At 41.3% G+C, this 24,899-nt stretch overlaps 1 protein-coding gene across 1 annotated transcript in view; it reads right to left on the bottom strand.

Moving 5' to 3' along the window:
* Window positions 1-24,899, bottom strand: part of ANGPT1 (angiopoietin 1) — a 219,659-nt gene that overhangs the window by 62,927 nt on the left and 131,833 nt on the right. Inside the window, exon 4 of the mRNA XM_069957200.1 lies at window positions 13,498-13,730. Within this exon, the coding sequence (XP_069813301.1) occupies window positions 13,498-13,730 (233 nt within the window). The remainder of the gene's footprint in view (window positions 1-13,497; window positions 13,731-24,899) is intronic.

Here is a 24,899-nt window from a genome sequence, read left to right as displayed (position 1 = left end):
GACTATTTGAAGACATCTGGAGCTGATGTAATTTTTGTATTGTCTTCTGTACGTTACATGGAGTCTAGAAGTCATCCCACGGCATGGTAGAAGAAGACAACTCCACCTTATATACACCAGAAATAACAAAGAATCTATCATGGGAAGAGGAAGTTCTGGCCAGACCCATGTGAGATGTTGTCCCTCTTCTGGCTCCAACATTAATATTTCTAAGCACAAAGTATACATTAGATGAAAGCTCATTGTTATTAGAAAATCAGCAATTATAAAACAACAATATGGGACACTGCTTTCCCACTAGATAAAATGCTGACTATCGTATATGTAATAAAAACACAAAACACAACTCTTATTCCATCCAGACTGTTAATAACAATACACCATGCAAACTATTTACTCACTATAAAGGTTATGTCTACCATTGCAACTATAGAAGTCAGACCTCAGGGTAGCCCATAATGGGGTGCACAGAGTGCTTCCAGACGATTAAGAGGCAGAATGGGGTGATTTGTGGACTTAAAAAAAAAAAAAAAATCTACTAGTTCAATGTGTTTTATAACAAACTGATAGTTACCACCTCATAACTTTCCCTTAAGGCTATGTTCACACAACGTATATTTTCGTAAAATCACGGCCATTGTACAACGGGCGTACTTATTACGAGAACATACCTTGCATTTCTGTTTATGGGATACCAGCCAGAGCGTATACACTTAGGGGGACATTTATGAAGTCCAGCGTTTTTTACCCTGAGCTTACAAATGTCCCCGCAGCTCCAGAGCTCAGGGGATTTATGTGGAGCAACATTGCCTCTACATAAATCCCAAGCGCACGGAGCCCCTCCATGCGAAAATCTTGAAACCTTCGCCAGCTCAGAGCTGGCGTAGGTTTCAGTGTCATTTTTCTACCAGAAAAATAATAAATGCGGCGCACGCAGAGGCTGCGCCCCCTCTGTGTGCTGCTGCACCCCCCTCTCGGCCCCACTGGCGAAGGTGGCACAGATGGGGCAGATGCAAATAAAATATTCACAAAAATACCCTTTACCTTTACGCCATTTTTACCCTTTACCCTATTTTTACTCCAATCTGCCCCATCTGCGCCTTTTCACCTTTTGATACATGTCCCCCACAGTATTCGCTCCGGCCGGGATTCCTAGTGGCGCTGCAAACAACTGACATGTCAGTTTTCTGCGGCCGCTATTCAGTGAATAGCGGCCGTAGAAAACCATGTCAGTGCACACTGTAGAGTGCAGTGGAGAGTTCTGATGCGGGTGCGTACGAATGCGCCCGCATCAGAACTCTCCGGCCATAAAGATAATCCAGGATGATCTTTTCATAGACCGGCCGTTCCGTGACCCGGCTGGGTCACGGAATGGCCGGTCTCTTACGACATGTGAACATAGCCTAAAACTATAAAGTAATTGAATACATTCCTAGGTGACCTAACAGTGTTATATGGGGCTTTTAGGGCTCTTAGACAGTGTTATACAGTACAGGAGTTTTAGGGCTGTTGGTAAAGTTTTTGTGGTGCGGCAAACCTGTGCCAAGAAATAATAACAACAACAACAATAATAATAATATTACAATAAAACAATGTTTGATTAGAAGGGAGTATGAAAGCAGGCCCTGACTACACAGGGTTTTCCTGCAGTCTGTTACCATGGGGACACACCAAGTGTGAATACAAATTGGCAGGATATATATATATATATATATATATATATATATATATATATATTTATATATATTTTTTTTTTATCAGATAATTTTTATTCAGTTTTTCCAAACATACAAAGTGTTAATCAAGATTACATTCAAACTTATTTTTTCTTCCCTTTTTTGAACAACATAGCCAGACATTTATAGGAGCTGTGTTTACAATCAGAACAATACCATACCAATTACAGCCAATGGCTGGGGTTCCCAATAGGGAATCTATATATCTAGGTCCAGGGATCTATATATCAAGTAGAACTCGATTAGACTACTGTATAAATATAGTAGGTTGTATCATCAGGACTATTCTTTTCCATACACCCTGTAGGGGCATTTATACTTCATAGAGGACAATCCCCTGCTTAGGACCCCACCTAGAGAAGAGAAATGCAGGCAGGCAGTGGTTCCTGCTGTGGAGAACATGAGATGTCTATGTATTACCTGGGCTGCTATTCATCTGAACGACTACGGACCTGCACTGATCAACTGATTACTACGGCGCCTCTCAGATTAAAGGACTTGTCTATGATGATATGAACCCTTGAAGAAGACTTTTACTTAGTGTGACATGACCTAGGAACTTAGACATTAGTATTAAACCTACAATCCCCTTTGGAACAATTATGGTTGCAAATTATTGGTTGTCACTGTTCATCTGTCAGTGTTGAGACCAGGATGAATCAGGAAAGACTAAATAGGATAGTAAATTTTTACACAATAGGACTTTGGGGATTTGAGAACCTCCCTGTCCATTTTTTTTAAAAGTCTGAGGGTCATAACATTTGCTATTTATTACTCTGAGGAACCTGAGTTGTCTACTCCAGACCCTGCATAGTTCTGATCAATGATGCGTCCTGTCAATATAATGCACTGAATGTAACCTCAGGGTGTAATACCTCCTGCATTTTTCAAGGATTTTACCCCTTTGGTTCCTGAAATGTTTTTCTTGCGGTGGTGACTTATCCCCCGGTGAGTCTAGGATTCTCTTATAGCTCTAATAATAATAAAGCAGTCATTTATACGGCAGGGATCAGCGCACATTGCAATGATCCAGGAGACTTTTACTAACAAGGTAGAGATTATTGGAACACTAAACCGAGATATAAAAAAGCTACTTTTTGCAAGTTCCTGAAACAATTGAAAAACCAGGTCTAGATAGGAGACCACCTACTATAAAGCATCTACATGATACGTTTTATTGGTCTTCACCACAGAAAGGGAATACGGTAAATATTTGTTTCAGCGGCCCCAAACCCAGAAGACAAGAATGCCAACCTAGGTCCCTTTTCTTTATCTTAAGAGGCGTAGTTCTAGGATAGGAGAAAAATAGTACAAATGAGCAGTGCAACCCCTAGCTGTCATTGGTTCTGATATCTAAACATTGTGACACAGCGGAGTCCATAAGGCCCAGCAAAAGACATATCTACCTGAAAATGACACGGTTCATTACTACCTCAGGTTTGTCCCTTTTCTAAATTACAGTATTTTCCGAGGGACCTATCAGTCTTTACTTACAGTATACGGCTTTTACGTGCACTGATGAAAGACTTAGATTCCTTAGAACAACCAAAATACATTTTGCAGAACAGAGGCAAGGAAACTGACTTGGAACAAATCTTATTTGTTCAGAATTTCTAAAGATTAGTGGGCCCTGGAAGGAAATCTTTGTTGGCCGGTTCTAGGTTTGTATGGGTGCTTGGGTGACAAAGCCTAAGCAGGCCCCTTTGTGGAGCAAAACACATTGTGACAGTAAAACAGCAGGTTGCATTATAGATGGTCCCCCTCTTTGTAGTGCCCCTTATAAATTCCCCCCTGTTTTGCCTCCTTTATAGATGCCCCCTTCTGTGTAGTGCCCCTCATAGATGGCCCCCTCTCTATAGTCTCTCTTATAGATGGCCCCATCTGTGTAGTGCCCCTTAAAGATGCCCCCCCTTGTGCACTCCCCCTTATATATTGCCCTCTGTGTAGCACCCTTATAGAAGACCCCCCACATAATTCCCCCTTTAGATGTTCCTCTCTGTGTAGTGCCCCTTATAGATGGCACCACTCTGTTTAGTCACCCGCATACTGTAGATGGACCCACTCTATTTAGTCCCCTTATAGATGGCCTCCCTCTGTTTAGTCCCCTAATAGATGAGCCTCATGTGTGAATCAGATAAAAAATAAAAACATCTCACCTAAGAACTCACTCCCTCATTCTTCCGGCACAGGCAGTGTGTGTTAGAAACGTGCCAGAAGTCCAGGCCGACTGCACTCGGCCACCTGCCAGTTGCTTGTGCGTGTTAAAGGCATACACACAACTGACTGGTCTGCTTACCTAGGAATCTAGGAAGTGTATCCCGAATTCCCAGGATGGCCCTGGACAGCGGCATATTCATGAGGGCCAGCCGGGGGATCCTCCACTTTTCCATTCTCCGGTGGCCCAGTCTGATAACTAGGGGGCACTCTTGCCAACAAAAACCACCTCCCCCCCCCCCCCCGCCGACCAAATTAAATTCCAAACAGAATCCAGAGTCACTGGCTCCAAGTCAACTCCAAATAGGGTTGTCTTCTGTTGGATCTTTAGACTAAACTGTCAACCCTGCATTAACTGTATTCATGGAAGATAGATTTACAGAATAATTCTTCTACTGATCCAAGGGACCATTGTCAGACAATACATGGAAAGATGCAATATTAGTATGCACTATGCATTATAAAAGGAAGACAGATGGAACCAATTGTAGATTGTCTTCATAGTGAAGGTCTCATCATAGTAAAGTCTATGTTCAATCAGTCATATGTGTTATTATCATCTATTTGGGGAGACACGTTTCTATGAGAAGAAATTTTAACCAGATTAATATGTATCATGGGGATGAACATTCCAACCCATAGAAACGTGTCAGTATCTTTAGGAGATGCTCTTACACGGATAGAACCGAGGATACATTCTTTGCCTATAGACACTCAGCATCTGTTTTTTATTGCAACATTACTTAGACATGTGTGGTATCTTATTTGTTTCCTCCGAGGGGAACTAGACATCTATCTGTTTCATACATGGAAATGATGTCCAGGTGTCAATAGATCATCGTAAACACACCAGCAACACTTACGGTCATAGAGTCACCTACCACATACCTCCGGCTCAGGGGATCTGCCTAAAGCCGAGAGTATTGGATATTTTCGACAGTCTGCAAAAATTAGAAGTCTATCCCAAAGTTCATGGGTGGTTTAATAAAAAGTAAGAATAACAGGGTAAGCCTCAGAAATAATTCAGACATAAGATTTTTTTTCGGTCAGAAATGAGTAGATGTTATCATGTCGGGATTGAGTTGCACGTAAAGAACAGATACATGTTTGGTGTTTTATGGGATTGTTACATTCCCACTTGGTTTATAGGCTCCTCTTCTGAGCCGAGCCACCAGGGAAATGTAAAAAGATATTTCGTTCACATAAAATTGTTGTTGACTTCATAAAATAGCCGGCTTGTGGATCTACTGGAGATTAATATACTGTAAGACTCTTATAGGTTCTATTTTTATGTGAGCTGCATAGTTTTGAGTAGCCGTTAACTATTAGAAGGGAGTTTTTACATTATTCTATAGATAGCAGAGCTGGGGGTTTTGGAGACGGTATAAGATGATTTGGTTATTTGGAAAAAATCATTCTTATAACACTTTGCATAGGATTGCAGGTACCAGTTAAAGCGAATGTACTACTAGGTACATCACTTTGTGTTTTTAACATTAACAGACCTGCGCTGGTGCAGGGATGTCGAAGTTCTTTTTTTGAACCGCTGCCCGGTTCCTGCACACAGTGACGGTCTATTCCCGAGCACCAGTCCCGCATGAAGCAGTGGTAATGGGCCCGCCGGTCTCCAGTGTGACGATCTACCCTCCCCTCGCAGCTCTGGTGCTCAGAAACAGACCTGTGCCATCCACAGGAAGTGGGCAGCGGTTCAAAAAAAGGACATCAGCACTGTCATCCCTGCACCAGCACCGGTCTGTTTCTGTAAGAAAAAACACAAAAGTGATGTACCTAGTGGTACATTCACTTTAAAAGGGATGTTCACACAATTCTGTGCCAAGATGGGTTTGCCTCGGAAGTGGTAGCGGCAGTGGTCAGGAGGGGACCCACAGACACAGAGGAAGTGCAGAGGATAATATGTTTATTATGTTTTTTATAAGGGCAGCATGATATAAAAAGTTTTTAAGTGCCAGATTGTTTTTTGCAATCAGTTATCGTTAATCGGAGACGTAAATGGAAGGGATTCGTGGTGGATACCGGCACTCCAGACGTGTAGCTAAAACTTAACTTTTAATAAATAAACATTAAAATAGGATGTCACATAGCGGACCAACGCGTTTCACGCGACTGCGCTTAATCATGGTCTGACTACAAATGAACAGAAGTGTAGTTAAAAACAAAAGACATCCAATGCGCAAGAATCACGTCATTACACATGGGGGTGGATCCTGGGGTAAATATGTGTTTTAACCCCTTGGGATCTGAGATACCCTATACATATGAAATGGATTAGAACAGCAGGACATCTATTTATGGGGGTTGTAAGGTATCATAGATAATGAAATAATAAATCGTTTTTGTAGTTCATACCCCTAGGTCTGCGTGTATCTAGGCAGAAGATAGTTTCGGCTTCTTTGTGAAGCAGAATCTTGCTTAAAACACATATTTACCCCAGGATCCACCCCCATGTGTAATGTCGTGATTCTTGCGCATTGGATGTCTTTTGTTTTTAACTACACTTCTGTTCATTTGTAGTCAGACCATGATTAAGCGCAGTCGCATGAAACGCGTTGGTCTGCTATGTGACATCCTATTTTAATGTTTATTTATTAAAAGTTAAGTTTTAGCTACACGTCTGGAGTGCCGGTATCCACCACGAATCCTTTCCATTTAAACCCTTTTAATAGTTAACATTTAGTTTAACTCACCGATTTAGCCCAGTGGACAAAAGATTCACCCAATGACAAACTCAGCTCTGTTACATCTGAACTATTTAGTACACTAATCTACATAATTAAACAATATCATTGGATTCGGTGGGGCTATGACATTGCTTACAAAGAAGCCCCTCATGAGAATCTATAGTAAAATGTGGATGTTCTGCGCTGACATGAGTCAACACAACCCGGTGGGAAAGTAAAAAGCATTTCAATAGCAATGGAGCAGATAATTGTAAGCTGTCACGTATCCCAAAGCTGGAGGGTCCTCGAAAGCTATTACGGGAGTCTGGTCAAACAGAAACCAATGTAGATGGAAGGAATTGGACTAGTACTTGACTTACTATCTTGGTTAATAGATTGGTTAAGTTAAAAAAAAAAATGTTTTCAAAATTGTAACTTTTTAAATTTTTAATTTAGAATCAATGTTTTTATTTGAAAATTGTAAGTATTAAAATTACACAGCCAATCAGATCCCTGGTAATTGTTATATTCGGACGTGTTTTAAATTATTTGACAAAAGACATTGTAAAAGCTTCATTCACATGTAGTGGGGGACGTGACATGGCACACCTGAAGGCTGTATAGCTATACTTTTATATACAGATGTGATGCGTGGCATTAATCTCAACGTTTTCTGTCATTTTCATTTACATGTAGTTTTCACGCCGATCTGATTTGATTCAGTGACCTACAAAGGGAGACTGTTTGTCAACACAGGCGTATTGTCATACATGACAGGACCAGGAGTTCACTTACAGGACTTTGACATTCTTAGCATTGTTTGGGGGCTTCACTGGTAAGCTTGAAGTTCAAGCTGTTCCATGGTTGGTTCCCAACAATATTGCCATAGGGAAACCCATGAAAAAAATTTCCTCTCCCTGGGATCCCCCACCCACCCCCAAAATATTTGGTAAATTATTCTGTGATCTATGCCAAGCATCAATGGCCGGGCTAAAAGCATATATGCTATCCCCCCCCCTACTGATGAATTAACATCCCGATGTTTGGTTGGTAATTGGTTTGTGTTCGCCGAACATCTATGACCAAATAAAAAACATACAGTAGAGGCGTACGTTTTGGTCTACGCACATGCGTACAGAATATCAGGTGCAAAGTGTAAATTTGTATTTATTTGCGTACAGATTGCGTACAGATTGTACCTTTCAGTCCAGAGTTACGCCCATGTGTACAGATTATCAGGCGCAAAGCGTAAATTCCGCAGTTGCGTACGTTTGCAAATTTAAATATGTTCGAAAATGATTGTTATAACCATTCTCATCATCAAACAAATTGTTTGTGATGGGCGAAAACGGACATTTAGCGTCATGTTCGTATGAACATACGAATATTTACGAACATGTTCACTCATCACTAAGCCCAACTATGACTACACTGAAAAAAGTTGTTGCACTAAATAATGGTGGGTTAAGTGTTAAAGAACTTACTCAAAGGGCAGAGTTGAGCATTGTATCCAACTAGGAACCCATACAATGGTGAAAGCTCTCCTGCCAAGGTAACCAGACTGCCCATTCGACTACTGGTTGCATTTCCTGCATCAGGTTTCAACATCTGGTAATGCACACGGTTGTCAACATTAACAGGAAACTTAAAGGGGTAGTGCGGCAGTAAAAAATTATTCACAGACTAACACACATTACAAAGTTATACAACTTTGTAATGTATGTTATGTCTGTGAATGGCCCCCTTCCCCGTGTCCCACCACCCCCACCCGTGTACCCGGAAGTGTGGTGCGCTATACTCACCTGTCACGTGTGGTGCGCTATACTCACCTGGCAGCGACTCGGCCGTCCGTTCGAAGATGATGTTTGGCACAAGATGGCGGGCGGCCCTCGACACGGATCAGGTAATGTATAATGCACCACACTTCCGGGTACACGGGTGGGGGGGGGGGGGGACACGGGGAAGGGGGCCATTCACAGACATAACATACATTTCAAAGTTGTATAACTTTGTAATGTGTGTTATTCTGTGAATAATTTCTGAGCGCCGCACTACCCCTTTAAAGTGTTATTGTAACCCCCTTTACTCTATGTTCAGTTTTCCACACCATCCGCAAGCTAAGATGCTGCACATTTGATATATACCTGTATATACCTGTACAAAATTGTACAAAATCTGCGTCCATTTTCTGCTCTAAAATTGCTTCACTTCATCGGTGGAAAGTGTCCACTAGGTGGGGCTTTATGACAGTTGGACCCTCTCCTCAGCCCAACTGCTGTAAAGCCCCACCCAGTTGTCACTGGTAACCGATGAAATGAAGAGTAAGGGGTGTTAAAGTATCACTTTAAGAGGTTATCCAAGCATAGAAAACATAGCCGATGCCGCTCCATTGCACCAAAGAACGATTCCCTTTCTTCTCCCAGAAGTATACCACCCATCAATTAGTTACTTTTCCACCTTTTTCTGTTGGTGAACCCCTTCAGAACTCCCTGAAAGGGTATTAGAAAATGGGATTTGTAAACTAGACTACCACTTTAAGTATGACATGTTGTAGCTGGATTCTGTTCTTATTTTCTTCCTCGCTCCTGATATTTATTACTAGTATGGATGAAAGGTATAATAAAGAGACTGCGTGTGCCTAAGAAGTATTTTGTGCTTTAAAAAAATATATAAATTACTTGGGTCTAACGAATGTGTCACGTCTGGTCCCCCCGCTCTTCTTCAGGCCTTAATGCATTCAGTAAATCACTGTCTTGTCTTTACGCCATGTTCCTAGTAAGTTCTCGCCTGAAGAAGTGCAGAGACAATCACACTTGGACTTAGACCAACGGTGTGATTTGATTCACATTTCATTTTATCTCCTTCCCTGCAATGTCTGGGCATTGTCATCAACTATCTGACTGATCGCATGGATGGAGAGACCTCTTTCTTTATCTCTTTCCACTTACTCTGCATTTATTTGCAAGCTATTGTTGTCTGTTTCCAACCATTCTGTCCAGGGAAAGACTCACTGTTGTGTCCTTTGATGTTATCACAAAGAATAAGGGACGATTAATACTCTCTACTTCCCACCTTTTCAGCAGTTTTCAATGTTCCCATAAGCCCCTGTTACACAGGGCGAGCGCTCACCTGATGATCATTAAATGGTCCTGGCAGCCTGTCAACATCTGCTGATATTGTGCATGTTGCCTGACCGTAGCCTTTTTTTTTACACAAGGTGATTGTCGCCCGTAATGGCAGACAATCGTCCAAATACGTTCAATAATCGCTTCGTGTAATAAAGCCTTATTAAGGCCTCTGCAAACAGTTTTTATTAAAAGTATTTTCCATTTTATGTCTACAGCTATTATGTGTCTCCATGGCAACAGACTACAAACATAAACCTTTGTAGTCATATACTACTTACTTACTCCTTTCTAACTGTCACAGCACTTGGCAAAAAAAACTAAAACATTTTGATAAGGTAGAGAAATGAGAGCAGGATCAGACTACATAGGGTTTGCATGTAGTCTGTTACCATGGAGACACACTGGTTTTAATAGAAGGAATCTATCTATCTATCTATCTATCTATCTATCTATCTATCTATTATTTTCTATTCTCAATTTTTTTTATTTATTTATCAATCTACATGATTTACCACTGTATACCATATCTGTCTGTGTTATACTGTACACAGTACTATACTATACATTTTAGTAAAACAATATAATATACCTAGGCAGTAATAAATGCTTTGCTCTGCCTGCCATGGATGCTTATATAATGTTTGCCTGTGACCTCATCCTTCAGTCCTTCTGTGCAGTATGTGTAGCTTGTATACAAATTGCTCCCATAGACAGCCCCATACATTGCTGTATACCAGCAGCCTCGAGCGCTTACGGATCTAATGCCCTATAAACATTTGTGGGGTGTTTCATCATGGTTCGATTGAATGAATCTATCACAGTGACAGCTTAAAATGAGCAATTTGCTTATATCAAACGCAATGTAAAACACATGGTAATACTTTCATAAGCTAGTTGGATGGGTTCCTAGAACAAAAGATGTCGAAGTACTGGCTACTTGTGTCTGCTGAGTTATTGTTTTTCAGGCGGTGACCCAGAGATATTATTTTTACTGTGCTCTATTCCATATCTTATCTATAATTCTATATTTCGGGAGATAAGGGGGTCTATGAATTTATGCAATTGACCTAAGGTTAGTCCAGATAAATCATACGGCTCAAGCCTGTTTTCTCAACTGTAACCAGCGCCATTCCTTGAGACCTATTACTCATGCGAAGAGGTAGAAATAAATACACTATATGAAGATAGAGGTCAAATAGGGAGCGAGAGCATTATAGATATCATGGAAAGGTGAGCCCTCTCTTCAGGACTGGTGAGGTGCCAACCCCCGCACTATGTCAATCAGGTGGTTGCCCAACCTGCAACGTCTGCATACACTGAGAAATAGATGGAAATTTAAATGCACTTGGTGGTGCGTGGGTGAGCGCCGAACTTGTATACATGTGTTTATATATGGCGCACCAGCATTGAGATTGTTGAGCATTTGATGTGATATTTGCTCTATTACTAGCATTTGGGCTTCTCACTTTTTTTTGAGGGGCATATGTTTTTTTTTTTTTTTTTTTTTTTTTTTTTTTGGGGGGGAGGGGTTCGGGATCTTTTGTCTATTGTGTACTATATTAATAAAGGTATTGTTTTTGACCAGAGGCGTAACAACCACTATAGTAGCTATAGCAGTAGCTACAGAGCCTGTCACATCCGGGGGCCATGGCCAGCTCCTGCAATGCACTGGGCCCTCTAAGCCATCATCATTTGTAGTACCCTATGGCCGAGCTGCAAATGTCCCTTTAAGTGCAAGCACTCCTGCTGAGCCCTTGCGGTTAAGCAATTATGACTACATTGGATGGCTTAGTGGTCAGTCGGGGGGGGAAGTTTGCTATGGTGCCCAGACATTTCTAGTTACACCCGTTTTTGAGTATGTGTTCTATTTAGGTTTATATTGTAGGTGTACATAAAAGTAACTACAAGTCATTAGATGGTGTTTCTGGAGGGAATTGTAGGTTATTGAAAGCAGACAGCTCCATTTTCTTTGTAGTGGCCATGATGGGTTACTGCAACTTCGGCAAACAACTGTTCATCAGGAATGATAAAGCACATGACCTATTGACGTTAATGTACCGTTAGTATAATGCAAGGGTATTATGGGAACCTAGCATCCAGTCTGTCACATTACTCGTGTCCTAAGCAATATAGGTAGTGGCAGAAAGTTAATAAGGGAGAGGACAGAATAGTTTTCACTATATATTACCACTGTATTAGAGGGACTGATAGAATAGGGTATCTCACTGAGGACTCCACTAAATTGTAGTATGGAAGCTTATATAGGCCATATAATACTCCATGGGAAAAAAGTAAGCAGAATAGCTATCCTCCATAAGGAAAAGTGCTTGCTCTCCTGTGCCACCTAATGGAGGTAGTGTCTGTCTTTAGGAGTCAATTGTGATTTTGAAGATATGCTACTTTCAAAAGGGGGCAGTGAGGAGCAAGTTTTTTCCTTCTGCAAGAGAGCTTAAAGTTCTTATGATCACAAAGTTATAGTATTGAGTGGTAAAAATGGTTGAGAGCATAGCCTGAGGGCCAATGATAGGAGGAAGACTTAACCTCAATTGTTTGGTTAGTGCAGATGGGAGAACCATGCTTCTAGCTATCTGTATTACTGAATAGCGCTTGTACATTTGTCATCTAAAGGTCCCTCTTTTGGGATTCCTGCGATTCAGCTTAAATTTTTAGGAATAAAATAATGGAACTGATTTATTCATCTGCTTAAACCGACTGGAAATGACATTACTGGAAGGGGAACCACAGAGCCTCATATGTCATTGCTTTTTACCGTATGTATACTTAGTTTACAAAGCTTTATTGCTACTCCATATTTGAGGTCATTTTTTTTTACTTTGCTTAGGGGTAAGAATCTCACATTTCCCAATCACTATATTTATTATTTTTATGGTCCTGAATTGGAATTCAAGCTCAGACTGAGAGGATCGGGATTGGCATCTCAACAATGGAGGTCTTCTAGCCTGGGTGGCATTGTAATGGACTAGGAAAGCCTTTAACTTTCATGTTGGGGAAACTACAACCTTTTGAATTTTTTTTCTCTTTTTTACCTTAGTCACAGCTAGGCTTTCATTGACCTATAATTTTCCCTTGCTCAGTATCCAAACACCCTGGACAAGATAAAGTAGTGTCTTGGCACCCTCCTTGACATTGAGTACCTGAGGTACCTGCCCCACCAGCTACAGCCCTGGATCTGCATTGCAAATCTTGGGCCCCTTCCATTTGTATTTGCCCTCTATTTTTCCAAACATTGGAATATCAGCAATGAGATGTGCTGATATAAACCATTCCATACTCGTGGTTAACCAATTGAGGTCAATGGATTGAGCCAAGTCTACTGGTCATTTTATTTGACCCATTTCCAAGAATATATAGGGGGACATGAATGCTGTGCCCCTGGCCTATGCCAGGGAGAAGGCGCAGATTTTCACCTTCTCCCAGGTGTAAACCAGCTGTATCCCTTTCTCGACTCATGGGAGGACGGCGATATGGGGAGGAGGTGCCTGATTTACCAGATTTTTGCTGGCGTAAATCATGGCAAATATCTACACCTGTTCAGGAGCAGGTGTAGATTTCTTCACCCACCAAATGGCAGGAACAAGTGAGGCTGGATTCGCTAGGAGGCACGTGCCTCTTAGTGAATCGGGGGGGAGCCAGTGATGTAAGGAAAAATACAACAAGTGAATGCAGCATGGTGTTATATGCAAGTCCCCAATACTGACCAAAAGGCAAAATGTTACCGACCTCCTTCTTTGGAGCAGAGTTTGACCAGGTTGTGCACGGTGTCCATCAGCTCCATCTGCTGCTTCTGTAATATGCTGTTGTTGGTGGTGGCTTTGGTCAGCTGCTTCTCCAGCTCCTGAATGATGTAGTTCTGCCTGGACACCAGACCTTGTAATGTCTCCTTCTCCGTTTTCATTGTATCCAGTTCCACTTTGTGTCTGACTTCCATTTCCAAAATCTTGTTCTCCAACAAACTGTGCAAAAGAAAGGACAACATGTGACAATATGAGACTTCACAAGGGAGAAAGAAAGCTCTGATCCCAGCCCTTTTATTGTTCGTTTTTCCAAAAACAGTGCCACATTCCTACCCAGGCTAAAAGTGGTGTTGCAACTTAACCCCAGCTCACTTCAAGGGAGTGGAGCTGCAGTACCAGACACAAGCCATGGCTGCTCTCTTTTAGAAACATTACCACACCTATCTATGGGTTGTGTCTGGCATTGTAACTATGTTCCATTGAAGTAAATGGGGCTGAGCCATAATACCACCACCAACTTGTGTACAGATGTCTGATCACTGGGACCTTCTGAGATCTCAAAAATGGTACTCTGTATGAAACGACAGACTCGATCATTGCTCATTCAACAGTTGTACCATAGATAGCTGAGTACAGTGCTTGACTATTTTCAGGACTCTCATAGACATTGAACAGTAGTTGAGTCTATACACTGCTGCTCTACTCAGAGTCCTGTACAGAGTACCGTACTTGTGATCGCAGAGGCTCCTAGAATGTGGATAAGGTCACACAACCACTTTAATGTCTTTGCGATTGGAATCTATTCGTTTCTTTTTGTTATTTTTGACCTTGAGTTTATGTCTTGAATTGGAGGCTCCTTTTATTCTGTTCTTTAATGAGAACAAGTTAAATGTTGGAAGTTCCCCCGGAGTCCTATTAGTTTTCTGGCTTGCTATTATCCTCTATTATGTTTTCCAGAATTATGACAAACTGCAACGCAATCCGTATTACCTTTCATTTCTGAAGTTACAGGACGTGCCATATAAAATGCAACGCTGTAGCTAAGATCACTGACTGCTACTTCTTTGACAAGACTCAGAGCCAAGTCAAGTCCATTGACATCAGTCAGAAGACTGTCACAGCACTCTCTGAAGTGATGACACTGTGTTACCTCTCTACCCTTCCTCCCGGATTGCTCATATATCAACACCAGCTGTTTTATTACATGCGGGAATTGCTGACAATGCAATCTTGTAAAGAGGCTCCATGACAGATCTAGCCCACCTAGCACCGACTGCTTTCTGTCGCTATGCTCATCCAAATACTAAAGGCAAAACCTTTTACCATGCATAGTACTGGATCTCGAGGGGCAGTGCATGGTACGGGGGTAAGATGACCACCAAAGATGTGTTATGATCCACCGCCTTAGACCTTGCACTAGGGATAATACAGTGTAAAATCTTTGTCTAGAGTGTTCCTTTAGGTTGGCCTTAAATGGTTAAGACACCCCTTAGACTTCAGATATATGATAGATCCATCAATTTTGGGAGGACCAGCTGAATATGTTTTATATAAGTTTTTTTCACTCTCCCCTGACAGATGAGGGGGAGGAGAAAATGTGTTCAATTTCCTATACAGATCATTTTGTTTCTTTGAGAGATAAGCTGCCACTAGAATAATCTGGAAACCACATACTCCTCTCTTCCCTTTAGATATACAATTGGATGGGTGTGGTGGTATCGGGAAGGAAAACTTTTCACAGACACCTATAGAAGGTACATTAGGAAAATTGTGAATATTTGGGGGAACCTTCATATTAAAAGAACACAGATGAACTAAGAAATGAAGCTGGTGCAGAGAAGGTTGAGAGAGGGAAGGCTGGGGTTATACTACCACCAAAGATTATCAAAAAAGATGAACAAATGTTTCAAAAGTTTGGCAGGTTCGCTGAACTTTGAAGCAAAGTTTGGGTTCGTCCAAACCGAACCTCAAACAAACTGCGACAAAACAATTGCAGGCATTTAGCTATTTTAGAGCGGTTCAGAAAGTTTGCACATGAGTACTTACCTGTCCATTGTGTAATCGCAGCCACCTCCACTTCCTGACTGAGACGTCAGTCCATCAGTGATTGGCTGAGCGGCTGCCGGCATTCTGGAGTGGCATTCTGCTCAGCCAATTACTGGCCATTGCACTGTCCCATCTTAGTTAGTGATTGGCTGAGCGGAATGGAGGTGGCTGCAATTAGCAGAGGGCACCAGAGATCCATAGGAGGACACTGGAGGAGCATCGACAGGTGAGCATAGGATCTTTTTTTTGTGTATTAAAATGTGGGACCACCATCTTTGCAAACTTGTTGCGAATTTTGCAAAAAGTTTGGTTTAGTAACAAAATAAATTTGCTAAGTTTATAAAGAGTCTTGATTCGCTTATCTCTGATTATGAAGCTTGGGCTTATTCAGTTTGGTAAAAATACATCTTAGAGGCGATCTTATCCTGAGGTACAAATACATGGACGGACAATACAAAAAATTTTTTATTCCTAGGCTTATAACAATGACAGGTGTCAAACTCACAATCCTCCAGCTGATGGAAAACTACAATTCCCATTATGCCCGAACAAGCAAAGCTTAAGCTTCAGCTGTTCAAGCATGATGGGAATTGTAGTTTTGCACCAGCTGCAGGGCCACAAGTTTGATGCCCCTGGGTTAGAGGACAGAAGTTTTCATCATTATCACAGAAAGGATTCTTTACTGTAAGAGCAGTGAAACTATGGAACTCTATACAAAGTTTTGATGGTTGATTCATTGAACAAGGTCAAGAGGAATCATGAAAAATATGTTACAAATTATAGATACTGGGGTCTGAAGATGGGTCTTTAATAGAGTCATAGGGGGAGACTTATCAAAGATGATGTAACTGGCTCAGTTGCCCCTAGCAACCAATCAGATTTCACTTTCACTTTCCAAAGAGTCTGTGAGGAATGTAAAGTGAAATCTGATTGGTTGCTAGGGGCGACTGAGCCAGTTTCACTTTACATCCTCTTTGATAAATCTCCCCCATAGAGTTTGGAAGGAACCCCCCCCCCCCTCCCCCAATCTGGAACAATTAGCCTATAAACACAGTAGGGTTATAAGATGGACTTAATGGTTCTTTGTTTATAAACTATAGGACAGGACATGAATTATTCTACATAAGGTTTCCACTTTTATAACTATCATGTATGGTTAGATTACTAATACTAGTAACTAGTGTCGAACAGAGATGCCGAACAGTTCTACATCTCCGCTCAACCCTACCAGTTATTCCTAGCTTTACGGAAAGACTCTTCAGATGTGACTTTGGTAACACACTGGAGGGGCTAATGCAAAAATTATGAGTAGGAATAACTTCCATCGGAGGAACGTGACTGTTATTGTAAGCTTACCGATCCCCGCATATAACTCTTAGCATAAAAGCCTAGAAGATGCATATTTCATGGTTTTATGTGTGCAGATCTGATGCATAAGCCACTGGTGTACCATTCATTTACAATGACGACACCTACACCCCATATCAGACCATAACTAGAATTTATTATTCGTAAGCAAACACGTTCATTTCATTCTTCATTTACAGTCCCAGCAGGGACATCCCTGGCTTAAAGAGACCTCTATCCATATATTTTTGTAATCCATAGATAACAGATTCCAGGTGTATGGGGCATCGAGCACTGGCACCTGCTCAACAGAAAGGTCCCGTAGCATTGGTGTCTATAAATCTTTAGCCGTACGGTACAATTATACTGTAACCTCCTGTTGTGAGGACTTCCTAGCTACTTTTGCGGCACTCCATGACTAAGGAGCCCAGAAATTTATTCCAGGAGACAATAACACTTAGAACACATGGCTGCGTTGTAAAATGAAATACAATATGGAAAAATGCTTAAATGAAATGTTTTTATGAGAGGAGTGCGGCTATTTATTGGTCCGCTATTAATGAGTAAAGCTACCCCCTGCCTATTTATGAAAAATGGGATAATATCTGCTAGTGTACAGGGATATTCTCCGAATGACTCCGTATGCTTTAACTCTTTTCCATCTTTTTATTGTATGCAACTGTTTAGTCAAGATATGCAATTTTTTCCCCAATTCTCTTTGTGTTGAATGTCCTTCTATGTACACATTGTATAGGGGGGCATATAATCAAAGTGGGACTCGCTTGCTGGTGTTCATCTTGTCTGGCTCTTAACGGGGTATTTCCATCTCATGTAATATAGTCAACCTTGTAGTTGTCATCAAATTAAATATTCACAATTCAAACGTATCTCCTCCTCCTGATATGCTTCTCTTTTCTCCCCATTGTTGACAGTTTGTTGTCTAGGTTACCGACCACCACTTTTCTCTGAAAGCAGTGGTCTGGCTGGTGTATAAAGAGTAGAGGTGAGCGAACCGGGTTCGGGTTCGAGTCGATACAAACCCAAACGTTCGGTACTTGATTAGCGGGGGCTGCTGAACTTGGATAAAGCTCTAAAGTTGTCTGGAAAACATGGATACAGCCAATGACTATATCCATGAATTCTATATAGCCTTAGGGCTTTATCCAACTTCAGCAGCCACCGCTAATCAAATGCCGAAAGTTCGGGTTCGGATCGACTCGAGCATGCTCCAGGGTCGCTCATCTCTAATAAAGAGCTATAATATACATATTTATATATTAAAGAGTATATACACACTGTGGAAGAGATTTATTAACAAGGTGCCCTGGACGTACACCACGGGGAAGGTATATATTGTGACCTTCTCACTGGCGTACAGCTGGGACAGAGCAAAGCTTTGAGGAGGCGTGACCTTCTCCTACACCTCGTTTATTAAGGTTCTTTGCCTGAAAACAGGTGTAAACCAGGCAAAAATTTACGCCTGCTTCAGAGCAGGTGTAAATTTTTGTGTAATTCGTGCATCAAGCACAGAATCACTTAAAGAAAAATCAAACCTGCTATTGAGGATGTGGTGCTGAAGATGACGGTCGGCCCGCTCCACTGATAATTATTTGAAGGGGAGGGTACTCTGATTGGCACTCTGGGGGCCCTAGCCGCAATCCAAGTGCACCATATGGCCTTACTAGATGCAAGATTAGGCTATGTTCCCACTCTGTAAGAGACCGGCCTTTCCATGACCCGGCCAGGTCACAAAACAGCCGGTGTCAGAAAAGATCATTCTGGCCGATACTGCAGTACCAGCCGGATGATCTTTACCGCTGCTGAATTCGGATGCAGGTGCATCTGTGCGCGCCCATATCAAAATTCCCCATTGCACATTTTCTGTGGCCGCTATTCATTAAATAGCTGTTGGGATGTGGTGCTGCTAGAAATCCTGACCGGAGTGTATACTATGTGTATACACTCCGTCCGGGATTCCTTAGAAGGTACCACTACGTAAGTTCCGTAGTAATCATGGCTGTTGTTACAACGGCTGTGATTATTATGGAACTTACACAGTGGAAACATGGCCCTAAACTACAAACTTCACAGAAATGGCACCAAGGATGAAGGTAAGAAACTTGTGCAATAGGGGGCTGATAGTTTACCTTCAACAAATTCCTTTCTGAATAAAGTTATGATTTGGCAATATACATACTTTTAACTGGATGCCTCTCCATGGAAAAACCCTGACATATAGCAGCCAAGACTAGTCCTAAGGGGCACTCTTTAGGCCTCTGTCTGGTAATAGGTGCCTATTAGAGATGAGCGAACCGGGTTCGGGTTCGAGTCGATCCGAACCTAAATGTTCGGTATTTTTTTAGTTGGGGCTGCTGAACTTGGATAAAGCTCTAAGGTTGTCTGGAAAACATGGATACAGCCAATCACTATATTCATGTTTTCCACATAGCCTTAGGGCTTTATCCAACTTCAGCAGCCACCGCTAATCAAATGCCAAAAGTTCGGGTTCGGATCGACTTGAGCATGCTCCAGGTGCCTATAGATATGTTTGGCTAATGCTTTGGTTGCGTTCAAAATGCATACCATAAACAGGTTTGAAAGAGCCCTACTTGTTGTCTAGAAGGTAATTTGCCAACAGTGTTTTTCATTTTTGCTCCTCTAGTAGACATGAGCTGAATTTATGTATGCTCAAGTTAGATTGTTCTGAATACCAGTGGCTAAGGAAGCTGTAAGAAGTCCTGGAAAACATGGATAGAGCCATAAGCCGTAGAGTGTATCCATGTTTTCCAGGACTTCGCAGAGCTGCATCCAACTTCTTCAGCCAACTGTATTCAAATGCCCAACGATCGTACTCAAACATGCTCGATTTGTGCTCATCTCTATCCTCTAACCCCTTAGTCTAATTACCATGAACAAGACATGTTGATGCTGGCACCTTGTACATGGGACAAATGCCAAGTACCTACCATCTAGTATCTAGATATAGCTGCTGTTAGAGACTGCATAGTCATCTCTACGGTAAATAAGATATTTTCTATACCTTCGGATCCTTAAAGAACGGGTAGCACTTATATTGAGATATATGCTTTTCTATTATTATTCTTACTCATAAAGACGAGTTATGGAGTTCATAGTAAAATTTACATTCTTTGATTTCCATGAAGTAATATTCTATGCCGGTCATGATGATTTAAAGTGAGTCCCTCGGAAGGCGCGCCTGATACATATGGAAGCATTGTTCGCTATAACATATGGGTATGGGTTATCACCTGACTATGACATTCATGTATAACTCGAATTGTACTAGTCTGAAAATTTATGAAAGCTTCGCCCGTCTCGGTGGTTACTTCATGTTTGCTTTATTAATCTGTGTAAAGGGAAACAGATTTCCAGAACACACAAGATGCTCGATATCCAAAGCTCTCTAAAAATGGAATGTGGGTTGTCTGGGTACCAGACATTCAGCTTTATAGCATTAGTTTTCATTTGCTTAGAAGTATTGTAGGAAATCCATGTATGCAAAACTGAAGTGGTTGCGGGTATAGTTGGGGTTGAATGGTAGAATACCAAAATATTACTAAGTTTTTCCATTTCTCTCTTCTGAGGAATCCAGTTGATTGGGTGGTCTCACTTTTATGATGTCCCCTGAGATAGTCCTGGGCCCCCTTTTTGGTTCCCAGCTGTTGGTGTGTGTTGTTTCTTTATTTATTGCTTGTTGATTTGTATTCATTTATTTATTATTGCTGACATATCAAAGTGGTAGCCGGTGGCGGTTCATAAAGTGTTATTATTATTATGGACTGCCAGGAGCCAACACTTTAAGTGGTGTAAGTTTTTTTTTTTTTTGTACTGGTTTTAATACAAGATGTGGCATGCAACATAGAAAGTCGAGGAACCGTGCATCGTTTTGTGTAATAGCAATGCTCGGCTGACTGTTGATGACAGTGTAAAGTAAAATAATAAAGGTTATACTTACCTCTTTGCATTCCCCGGTGTCTTTCTAGCTTTTGCCCGATCACTGCAGTCACTATAAAGCTCAGAAGCTGAAGCTGAAGAATTGAAGCCCCCTGTGGAGTGACAGGCCAGTCAACCAATCACTGGGCGTGGGACTGTCCAGTCTCGGACAGTGACTGGATGAGCAGCCTGTCACTTTCACAGACAGGTTCAGAAGCTTCAACGGTGGCTGCTGTGAGCAGGGAAAAGCTAGAGGGCCAGTGGGGAGCGTGAAGAGGTAAGTATATGCTTTATTTATTCTATATACAGAAAGGGCTGTACGGTCATCACTAACAATATATATACAGCCCTTGACGCACAGTCATTGAGCCATTTAACAGGCTCTGTGAGTGGCTCAGGCGGATTGATAAATCTGGTGCATCTTTAGACTGCCTAGTTTAAGAGTACGTTTAGACAGACATATTTTCCCAATGGAATTATTGAAGCCAAAGCCAGATACATATTCTAAATAGAAAACAGAAAACCAGACCAGAAGATGGACTAACTGTCCAAAACAGCTGTTGCATCCAGGTGTATGCCTGCTCCTTCGAACCCTCTCCCCCATGATTGCCATTGGAAGCAAGTAAAGCCAAATTCACAGACAGCAGCTCTGTAGTAAGTGCCCTTTTTTCCTCTTTCTTCATATGAATTGAATATTACTAAGTTATACCTGTTATTGCAGTTAAACCATGTGGCACATACATTTCAAAGATCAGAAAATATTTAATTGGGGGGGATCTTAAGTGGGACAATGAGCTGCAGTACCAGCCATAACCACAACTGTAAGCATGGCGCACAGCAAGCATGAATCAAACTGATCACCAAAGTGCCAGAGGTTGAACCATTAATTATCAATTATTGATAGTCTAGTCTCAAAACTTTTTAAAAGTTTGCTTAGGCAGGTTCGCCAAACTTTAATGTAAAGTTTGGGTTAATCTGAACCGAGCTTTAAACAAACTGCACTAAAACAGATAAACAGTTGCAGGCATTTACCAGTTTTACTACGGTTCCAAAAGTTTGCTCATCATACTCACCTGTCTGCACTCCTCTGGTGTCCTTCTTCTCTGGTCACGTCCCTTCCTCTCTGGTGAAAGCCTGCTCAGCCAATCATTGGTCATGAGTACTGTCCTGTTCCAGTCAGCCAGTGATTGGCTGAGCAGTCGTCACTCTAGCGCTGGATGAAGACACCAGAGAACAACAAGAAGGCACCAGAGGAGCAAAGACAGGTGAGTATTTTATTTTATTTTTTTAGATGTGTGCCTGCCATCTTCACAAACTTTTTCCGAACTTTGCAAAAAGTATAATACGGTAGCAAACCAAACTTTTTGTGATTTTCGGAACAAATCTGGGTTTGGGAGGCTAGACTCATCTGTACTCAAATCACTCTATGCAATATAAATCATACAAAGGGTGGGTAGACTTTCCATATACTAAATAAATCTCTACACACAATAAATTATATTAGCTCAACTTTAGTTCGAAATCTAAATATTGAACGTTCATCCATCTTCAAAGTTCACGGCTTGATGAACGTCTATTGTGTGATTTGCCAAAATAATTATCCTGGACGTATTTCAGCCCAAGTTATAATTTTTCATGTGCAAAAAATCTATCAGTTACAGCTACAAGTCTGTGATTGTGTAGAAATGGCAAACATTTATCTGGGCGCCTTCAGGGGATTTGGATGGAAATGAAAGCGTTTTTTGAAGTCATCATTGATAAGGGGAATAATTTCAGTTCATGAAATAAGAATCATATTTTTATTGGCCTTGAATGGTCAAACTCCCCGAAAATTCCAGATTCTGATGTTATTCTTCCATAGAAGCTGATAGTTCATAGATTTCATCAGAAACCACTTGAAACCTATTAGAAATTTAAGATCATTTAGCAAAACAGTATTAGGAAATGAAAATGATAGACATCTAGATTCTAATCAATTTTATGAAATCACATAGCGCCGAATACTGACACTGATAGAAATTTTCTTGTCACTACTAATATAGCGAGATTTTTTTTTTTTAAGTGGAAGTTTTACAAGGAGTTTGCTATTATTCCAAAAACAGCAGCAGACTCTATGAGCTGTGGATGGTTTTGGCCCCATTCATATTAACCCCTTAGGGACCAAGCCTGTTTGGGCCTTAATGACCAGGCTCATTTTTCAAAATCTGACCTGTCTCACTTTATGCGCTTATAGCTCAGTGATGCTTTAACGTATGCTAGCGATTCTGAGATTGTTTTTTCATAACATATGGTACTTTATGTTAGTGGCAAAATTTGGTCACTGTCTTGTGTGTTTTTTGTGAAAAACATCAAAATATAATGAAAAATTTGAAAATTTTGCACTTTACGAACTTTGAAATTCTTTGCTTCTAAAAAAAAAGGCACATGACAAAAATTAGTTAGTAAGTCACATTATCAATATGTCCTCTTTATTCTGGCTTCATTTCGTAAACATATTTCACTTTTTTAGGGTGTTACGGGGCTTAGAAATGTATCAGCAAATTATCAAATTTTCATGAAATTTCCAAAACTGATTTTTTTAGGGACCAGTTCTTTTTTTAAGTTGATTTAGGAGGCTTGTATACTGGAAACTCCCATAAGTGACCCCATTTTGGAAACTAGACACCTTAAAGAATTAATCTAGGGGGTATAATGAGCATTTTAACCCTACAGGGGCTGGAGGAAAGTATTCACAATTAGGCCGGAAAAAAATGGAAAATAGAAATTTTCCAATAATATATTTGTTAAGATTAAAGTATCTCATTTTCATAATAAACATGAGAGAAAATGCACCCCAAATTTTGTAATGAAGGTTCTCCTGAGTAGAACGGTACCCAACATGTGGGCATAAACCACTGTATGGGCACACAGCAAGCCTCAGAAGGCAGGGAGCACCTATTAGCATTTCCAGTTCAGATTTTGCTGAAGAAATTTCTGAGCGCCAGGTGCGTTTGCAGAGCCCCTGTAGTGTCAGCAGAATAGAACCCCCCCAAAAGTCACCCCATTTTGGAAAGTACACCCATCAAAGAATACATCTTGGGGTGTGGTGACCATTTTGACCCCACAGGTATTAGAGGAAAGTATTCAAAAGAAGACAGTAAAAATGAAAAAATAGAATTTTTCCAATAATATGTTTGTTTAGTTTGAAATTTCTCAATTTCACGAGGAACAGGGGAGAAAACTCACCCCAATATATGTAACGCAGGTACTCCTGAGTAGAACGATACCCCATATGTGGGCATAAACCACTGTGTGGGCACACAGCGGGCCACAGAAGGAAGGGAGCGCCAAGCATTTTCAGTGCATGATTTTCCTGAAGAAGTTTCTGAGCGCCAGGTGCGTTTGCAGTGCCCCTGTAATGTCTACAGAATAGAACCCTCCCCCCCAAAATCACCCCATTTTGGAAAGTACACCCCTCAAGGAATTTATCTTGGGGTGTGGTGAGCATTTTGACCCCACAGGTATTGGAGGAAAGTATTCAAAACTAGACCGTAAAAATGAAAAAATTTGAATTTTTTCAATAACATGTTTGTTTAGTTTGAAATTTCTCAATTTCACTAGGAACAAGGGAGAAAAAGCACCCCAAAACTTGTAACGGAGGTTCTCCTGAGTACAATGGTACCCCATATGTGGGCATAAACCACTGTATGGGCACACAGCAGGGCTCAGAAGAGAAGGAGTGTCATTTTAGTTACAGGCAATATGTGGGTGTTTACTGGTTATCTGGGGTGGTAATAGACAATCTCAGGGTGTTTACTGGCTATCTGAGGTGGCAGCAGGCAATCTGGTGTGTTATGGGCAATCTGGGGTGGTTACGAGCAGTCTGTGCCAATCTGGGGTGGTTACGGTCAATCTGGGGTGGTTACGGTCAATCTGGGGTGGTTACGGTCAATCTGGGGTGGTCACAGGCAATCTGGGGTGGTCACAGGCAATCTGGGGTGGTTACTGGCTGTATGGGGTGGTTATGGGCAATCTTGGGGTGTTTACTGGCTATCTAGGGGT

Source organism: Dendropsophus ebraccatus, chromosome 2 (genome assembly GCF_027789765.1).
Source record: "Dendropsophus ebraccatus isolate aDenEbr1 chromosome 2, aDenEbr1.pat, whole genome shotgun sequence".
NCBI classification, from domain to species: Eukaryota; Metazoa; Chordata; class Amphibia; order Anura; family Hylidae; genus Dendropsophus; species Dendropsophus ebraccatus.
Note: the sequence above shows the minus strand (reverse complement) of the source record. Positions and strands in the feature narration are given on the sequence as shown.